Source organism: Vicia villosa, linkage group LG3 (genome assembly GCF_029867415.1).
Source record: "Vicia villosa cultivar HV-30 ecotype Madison, WI linkage group LG3, Vvil1.0, whole genome shotgun sequence".
Taxonomy (NCBI): domain Eukaryota; kingdom Viridiplantae; phylum Streptophyta; class Magnoliopsida; order Fabales; family Fabaceae; genus Vicia; species Vicia villosa.
In genome coordinates, this window is record NC_081182.1 from 112890909 (window position 1) to 112899723 (window position 8815).

At 32.3% G+C, this 8815-nt stretch overlaps 1 protein-coding gene across 1 annotated transcript; it reads left to right on the forward strand.

The window, feature by feature from the left end:
- Positions 1-1860: 1860 nt before the first annotated feature.
- On the forward strand, positions 1861-3309 carry LOC131658815 (uncharacterized). The gene is made up of 2 exons (XM_058928068.1): positions 1861-2249; positions 2358-3309. Exons 1-2 carry the CDS (start codon positions 1861-1863, stop codon positions 3307-3309), a joined length of 1341 nt encoding a protein of 446 aa, XP_058784051.1.
- The last annotated feature ends 5506 nt before the right edge of the window (positions 3310-8815 follow it).

Consider the following 8815-nt stretch of genomic DNA (forward strand, 5'->3'; position numbering starts at 1 on the left):
CTAACATTATCTTATGCTTGATAGTGACAAAAGATTAGCTCAAATGCATTATCAAAGAAGAGAAAATATCATAGTTTCAAAGAAATCGTTTATCTCAAAGCTTCATACTAAAGTAATCTTTAAATACAATGGAAATGGATGAATTGATCTTAAGAAAAAGTTACAAATTGTGATTATGCTTTGTATATCACTTTATAAGCTCGAAACAAATTGCATTCGTCATATCTAATCATCTGTGCATATTTTAAAATTATTTGGAATAGAACTATGATGTTATAAGCTGGAATTCAATATTTTCAAACAGCCGTAACAAATTACACAAAACCTGTACTAGGTTACAGGGGATTGGAGTAGCGGTTAATCTAATACCCATTACATTGATCTCTATACTTAAACTTGAATCATTGGATGCGTTGATGGGGATGAAACTTCAACAGGTAATCTTCATAACTTGCAAAGAATAATATACAAATTTCGTGGGAGTGTTGGTATTTAATCATTATATTATGTTGTGTTTGTGTTTAATTTAAGTGCTTTTGGATGTATAATTTCATTACCACATCATTGATTTTAAGATAGACTTTCTTTTAGTTTTAAGTTCCATTTTTAAGCACCTAGGACCACTACTACAAAAAGTGCTTTGAACCTCAAACGAAATGTATATAATCTTCGTTACACAGGCAATGTAATGAATGACATCATGAAAAGTTATAACTTGTCACCTTGGTGATTTAAAAATCGAGGGAAAAAGTGGCAGTGGTCATGTGTTTGATCCCTAGCAACTACATTTTTTGGATTTTCAAAATTGCGCTACTTTTTACCTCGATTTTTTACAATAACCGATGGGTAAAGTCCTATTTACAAAATTTTAATTTTAACCTGTATTTTTACATTTTAATCCGTAGAGCACTAATTTTTTTGGACAAATTCTAAATCTTCCTCATCATCATCAACAACAACACCTATAACAACAAGAAAAACAAAATCAATAGAATCCTTAAACATTAAATCTCACAACAACAAGAACAACAACAACAACAACAACAAAATCCATGGAATTTTTAAATGTTAAATCTCAACAACAACAACAACAAAAAATAAAAAAATCAATAGAACAACGAAGTAACAACAACAACAATAACAAAATCCATGGAATCTTTAAACATTAAATCTCAACAATATCAACAACAACGACAAATAAACAAAATTAATAGAAACGTTAAATAATAAATTTCTACAAGAACAACAACAACAACATTAAACATTTTACATGATACAACTACAACTAACATTGAACAATTTTAACAAGGAACTACTAGTAACCTGGTAGGCACTTCCTCCACCAGTCTGGATCATGTGGATATCATGGCTCTTAGAAAAGGTGCTCAGCTGAGGGAGGAACAAAGAATTGATCTGGAGAAACCTATCACTGATAAAGAAATCTTGGATGCCTTAAAAAGCATTGGTGATAATAAGGCACCTGGAATTGATGGATACAATTCTAAGTTCTTCAAAGATAGTTGGCAAGTGATCAAGAAGGAAGTGATTGAGGCTACCAAAGATTTTTTCAATAAGAACAGACTCTATCCAGCCATTAACTGCACTCTGGTAACTCTTATTCCTAAGAATAATGAAGCAAGAAGTATGAAGGACATGAGACCTATAACATGCTGCACTACTCTATACAAAATCATCTCAAAAATATTAACTGCCAGGTTGAGTAAAGTCATTGGATCTGTTGTTGATTCTAGCCAATCTGCCTTCATTCCTGGCAGAGTGATACATGATAATATACTCATGGCTTAGGAACTTCTGAGAAAGTATAATTGCAAGAATCTGTCCCCTAGATGTGCAATCCAGATGGACCTACAAAATGCTTATGATACTGTGGAATGGTATGCACTGGAATGTATCTTAAGAGAAATGAGCTTCCCTCCTCAGTTTACCCAATGGATAATGATGTGTGTGACCACTGTGTCATATAGATACTCTATCCAAGGAAGACATAGTAGAATCCTTAAGGCTAAGAGAGGTTTGAGACAAGGAGATCCAATCTCCCCTCTCCTTTTTGTTCTCATTATGGAGTATTTACATAGATGTCTGAGCAAGCTTAAGAGTAAGCCCATGTTTAAACTTCATCCCAAATGTGAGAAGGTAGATCTTACTAATATTTGCTTTGCAGATGATCTCATTTTATTTGCTAGGGGGGATATCAATTCTGTCCAGCTTATGATGGAGGAAGTCAGAAGGTTCTCATGTGCCACTGGCTTGAAAGTTAATCCATAAAAGTGTAAGGTTTATTTTGGTGGGGTAAATACTGAGGTAAAGAATGAGATTCTGGCTATTACTGGTTTTAGTGCAGGTACTTTACCATTCAAATACCTGGGGGTCCCAATCACGAGTAGGAAACTTCACATTGCGCTATACCAGCCCCTCATTAACAAAATAGTGCAGAGAATGAGTTCTTGGACAGCTAGTCTTTTGAGTTATGCAGGCAGATGGCTGCTAATTCAAAGTGTGATCCAATCCATGACTGCTTATTGGATGCAAATATATCCTATGCCTAAAAAAGTGATCCATCATATAGGTGCTATTTGCAGGACCTTCCTCTGGTGCAATAAGAGTAACATTAGTAAAAAGTCCCCCATTTCTTGGGAATCCATCCGTGAACCTCGAAATGCAGGGGGTTTAAACCTGGTGGAGCTAAATTGCTGGAACAAAGCAACCATCATCAAACTCCTTTGGAACCTCCAGGCCAAAGCTGATAAGTTGTGGGTCCTTTGGATGCACACTTATTACTTGAAGGGGAATGAGGTCAATCATTGGCATATGCCTAGTAGTTGTTCCTGGATAATGAGAAAGATGTTAAGCTATAGAGAGGAACTAGAGAATAGTAGCTATTGGCACTCTGTTGTTCAGGCTGGTAAGTACAAGACCAAACACGTGTATAATGAACTCAGATGTGAGAAACCTAATGTGCCATGGTACAAGATATTCTATCAGAATGCTGCAAGGCCTCGTGCGAAATTTATACTTTGGATAGATCTTTGGGACAGGTTGCCAACAAAGAGTAGGCTGGCTAGGTTTGGGATTATAACATATGGAGAATGTGTCTTCTGTGGGAAGGAGGAGACTCAAGAGCACCTTCGTTTTGCTTGTGTTTTTACTGGGAAATTATGGAGGACAATGCTGAACTGGATTGGTATGGACAGGGTTCCACATGGATGGAGGAATGAGAAGGCCTGGATCTGTATGGAAACATCGAGAAAAGGCTGGCGAAGACTCCTTCTTAAGGCTGTTATCACATAAACGGTGTATGTTGTGTGGACACTTCGAAACGACATCATCTTCAGGAACCAAACCATGGATGAGGACCTGCACCAAAAGATCAAAAGTAATGTAGCTACTAGATGTAGTGTGTTTACTAAGCTCTCCAACCATATCAACCTAGGGGAGCTTTGCATTTGTTAGTTTTGAAGCATTGTTGTTTGATGGCCGTTAGGTTGTTTTGATAGCCTGGATCCGTTTTGGATCGGTTTGTACTAAACTGTTTTTGGCTAGTAATAAAGTTTATATTCTACCCAAACAAGGAATTACTAGATAAAAGATTACCTTAAGAAATTAACCTTGAAATATTTTTCTGCTCTTGCTTTCATTATCAATTGTTCAATATGTTAAACTTCAACACATTGCATCCAAGATGCATAGTTGTGGCACTCACATTTTGATTGGCTAGTGAGAGTTTTATGTGGATCACTAATGTTTCACGTGGAGTGATGAATTGACAATGTTTTGACCATTATTACTTTATAAATGGATGGCAATCATTCCTTACTTAATTTTATTTCATCAAATTGGTCTTAATTTAAAATTAAAAAAAACGCTAGTTTACCCCTTGATTTTTAGCAAAAACGAGGTAATAGGTCTTAAAAAAAATTTAAATAAATTTAAAGGTAATATTGGTCATGGGTTCAATCCCCAGCAACTGAATTTGTTTTATTTTCAAAATTGAGATACTTGTTACATTGGTTATTAACAAACACCGAGGGGGTAAAGTCCTGTTAAAAAAACTAAAAAAAATAAAAAGTGATAAAGTGTAGTTGTTTGGATTCGAAGACGTGTCCTCTAAATATTTTACCCCTCAATTTTCAGCAAAATTGAGGTAATATTTCATTAAAAAATTAAAAGATGATAAAATGTAGTTGTTGGGATTCAAAGATGTGTCCTATAAATATTTTCCGTCGGTTTCCAGCAAATCCTAGGGTATATATGGTATTAAATGCTATCTTTCACATTTTTTTATACATCTTTCTAATAATTTATCAATGTAATGATTTTGCTACATCCAAGGAATGATTGTGGCATACCTTTGTTTTCTTCTTTTGTGTTTCACCTATAGATTGAAAATCATTTGTACTTGTTTCATTTCTATAAGTAGTTTTTTCGCCAATAGATGAAGAAGAGGCCATCTATCAAGAAGTAAAAAAAACAACCTTAAGGCATAAACACAAACATCAACCACACAAGCACGTATACTAGCTATTTCAACATCAAGAAATAATGACATCAACAAAACCATTGGCATAATCACTAACAACATATTGGCATCACCATCAATAATGGCATCATCAACCCAATTTCATCAACAACACAATGTCATCAACAACATTTGCATATCAATAAAAATGACATCATCAACAAGAAATATTGGCATTATCAACAACAATGACATATCAACAACAATGACATATCAACAACAAAGACATCATCAACAACAAATATTGGCATCATCAAAAATAATATTGGCATCATCAACACAATGGCATCAACAACAACAAATACATAAACAACAACACCAGTAGTGTTGGATGTATTTATGATTATAAACAACATATCATCATCAACAACATAAACACAAACACAATGGAAAAACATAGAAAGCCTACTCATAAAACATATCATCATCAACAACATAAACACAAACACAATGGAAAAACATAGAAAGCCTACTCATAAAACATATCATCATCAACAACATAAACAGAAATACAATCACTACTACAAAAAGCACTTTTAACGTCAGACACGAAATTCAATTAACTTCGGCTAAAGAAGGGAGGTAACGAAGGGCGTCATGATAAGTATCCACTTTCCACCTCTATGGAATAATAACCGAGAGATAATGTTATACGCACATGGGTTCGAATCACATCAGCCTCATTTTTATTATTTTTAAAATTAACTTATCTTATATCTTGGCTTACAAATAAAACCGATGGATAAGATCATTTCTTTACTTTTTTAAAAAAAAATTGTTAAATTGTATACCAAGAATATTAATACAGTTATTTGATTACAAATTATATTGTTTACCCATAATATATTTATAGAGATTATTACATTAAAAAAACAATTTCAATGAAGAGAAGATGTTGGGTCTAATATATTTACAATTGTTTTTTCTTGCATTTGTCTCTGATATAAAACAAAAAAAGGGTTAGACAAAAAAATGACTTTTTCTCAGAAAAATATTTTCAGAAAACAAGCCTTAACACATATAATTTTCTGCTCTTGCAAATTATTATAGAAAATTTCCTGCTATGAAAAAAAATAAGGGTATTTAGGTTTCAAGCGCATCATGTTTCATTTCGGATGATTTTCAATATTCAGCATGCTTTTATAATGAATGTCCCTTAGGTTTCACCTGAATCACTAATGGCAGATTCTTGAGCATTGATATTCAGCAAATGGACGACAAATATTTGTTTAAGACTGGTGAATATAGTAAAATAATTGTTTAACTATCCCCTCGGTTACAAAGAAAACCGAGGTGAATAAGTTATTTTAAAATTAAAATATTAGCATCTCTATCATCTCAGTTTTCCAAGAAAATCGAGGGGTAAGATTATTTTTTTTTACAAAAATCATTACATTGTTTACCAGAACATTAATAGATTAACTTGTTTACAAAGTATTATTTACCCAAAATATTAAAAATACATTGTATGCAATATATTTTGGTTGATATCAAGATTTAGTTCTCCCTAAGATTGTCCAGCTCTCATGCAAGATACTAGAGATCTGTTTATCTTTATTTTTCGTTGATATCCATCTTCTGAAAAGTTAAGCTCTCTTCATTATTTAACTTTTTAAAGGTTGAGCTCCCATCTTTGTGTAAATTGAAGCAAGAAGGATCTTTTGTAATTGCAATCTATCAAATGAGCAAAAATACAATAACAACAACAAAAACAAAATCAACCCCATTATGTGAGATAGATTGTAAGGGCAAAAAAACATTTTATTTTAGATAGAAGAACATTGAAGATTTATTATGTCTTGCAATCCATCCTAAATAATGATGCATGCGAGTTTGGGGCGACTTCATATTAGTAAGGATTAGGGTAAAATCTGTTTTGCGAGTGCTTTTATAGTAAAATATGATTATATTATCACTTGGTTTTATCAGAAACCGAAGGGTTAGATAATTTAGTTTACACTTATAAACAAATAAAAACATGAACTATAATATTTGGGAAACGAAGCGTGTGCTTTTATAGTAAAATCTGATTATATTATCCCTTGGTGGAATATGTGGTTTTTTATTTTTATAAAAATAAAAGATGGTGCGCCTTGGCATTATACATCGGTTTTTCGTTGGTTGAGGTGAAAGCTTTGTCATGTAAAATGTTATTTGTTTTAGTGAATGGAAAATAAAGTTTACTGTAGATGCATGGGAAAAAATGTTTACGTAGCAGAAACATGATGATTAAGTAAAGAATGTTGTCAAAAGATTTGTCTTCCTCCTCAATGATACATGCACCAAGAACGATGAAATTGATGTCGTCTTCCAACTCGACGGTACATAAGCCTATAACGATGAAGTTGGATGAAAAGGGTAATTTTGGTTGAAAATGGTGTTGTTTCGCTAGAGTTGAAAATGATGTTGTTTTCTTAGGGTTGAAAATGGTGTTTGTTTCGTTAGGGTTGAAAATGGAGAAGTTGTTTTGTCAAGGATGAAATGACGTTGTTTTGCTAATGAAAATGAAAAAATGCAACAGAAGAGACAAGCTACCTAGTTGTGTTTCTTTTAAGTGAATAAGTCATTCTACTACGGTCTTATAAACCAATTGATGTGATATATGACTAACTTAATGAAATTTATTAAAAAAGCATCAGGTTTTAAGCATCTAAAAATAAAAAAATAGAAACATATATTACAATAGTAGGAGTAAAACATGGTTCTAAACAATTGTGGTAATATGTTAGAAATATTTAATAAAAAAATAAAATAATGACGCTTGAATTTAGAGATATCACCACGGTTCTTCAAAGGACAGTGATAACTTAAACGTTGTTGTATATACTTTTCGTAATAGTGACTTGGTGATGACCAACCAATAAGACAAGAGACATTGATAGTGTGAATCACTTAATATTCCACTTCAATGATGTTAACTATAGATGCATCACCAACTTTCTAAAAAACAACCACTTTATCATGTGGCTTTATAACCTTAATGCTTTTCCATGATCAATTATTACTTTCAGAATAGACTCGTTACTGGAACTTTCTTATTCCTGCTTACCTGAGCATGATGGCATTCTTTCATATGAATGAAGAAAAAATACATCATCTTAGCCATAAAAATCAATGAGTAAATAATGATCTGAAACGTGAATAAATATATCAGAACACTAGAGTAGTTTAGTTGAATAGACATAATAGTACTTAGTGAGTATATTTAAGGATGATCTACAAAATAAAGTATAACAATAACTACTTTAACCAACACAATTAGGCATAGTTTTATATTCTAATATAAACCATGCATAGAAAAATTGATATAGAAAACAAAAGATTCTAATAAGCCTAAAGAACTCGATGAAATAAAATCCTGAATTATTTTGCCAGTCAAACTAAGCACTCAAAACTTCAAAATTCACTAATAACTTTAGTTTTGTGATGTCTCTGCAGTCTCATTAAGCATATATCAGAACTATATGCAGAACCTATTACATATTTTCTTTCCATTACAGTTACAACCTTATTACATGTAATGTACTACAACAGCCTTTGATAAGAGTATGCACCTTTAGTAAAATGATTCCATCTGAGTAAAATATGTTCCTACCCCAGTGATCACAATGCTCACTGAAGCCACATATCGACCGATAACAATTAGTCTTATAAGGCATATATTGCAGTTTACAACTGATGAAGAAACAAATTGTTTATGGAGAGTCTAATTATACCATTAGTGATTTAAATCCAGCAGATTGTCTTGTTCCTGTTTGCCACTATGATCCTAACCAGTAAAAAAAGTGTATAATTAAGTTAATTTAAGCCTCTAAATTGTATTGTATTTGAATGTATCTATAGTTTCACTTTCTAGTAATTTGTATACCACAAAAGAAACTAGGTTATTGTAGTAATCAATAACCGGGAACAAATATGGATTTCAAGTTTATAATTATGATAATATGAAAAAGAATGATTGAGAAAAATTTTTTACATCAAACATACTTCACAAATACTAGTTTTCGTTTTGTCATTGTGTTACCATAGGCTCACAACTCGCAATTTAGCATCATGTCCAAAAGAACCAATAGATTGAAGTTGATCACACAAGATATGCTACCATTAACATAAATTATAATTATATAAATAACATTAATTCTCTCACATGCCTTAAAAACTCTTTCAAGTCCACCACAACAAATGATGTTTTTAGATTTTAAGTTTTTTTTAATAAAAACTAGAGGAACATGAATATATGATTATTTCATGAAACTGGTATGTGTAAGATGGATTTAT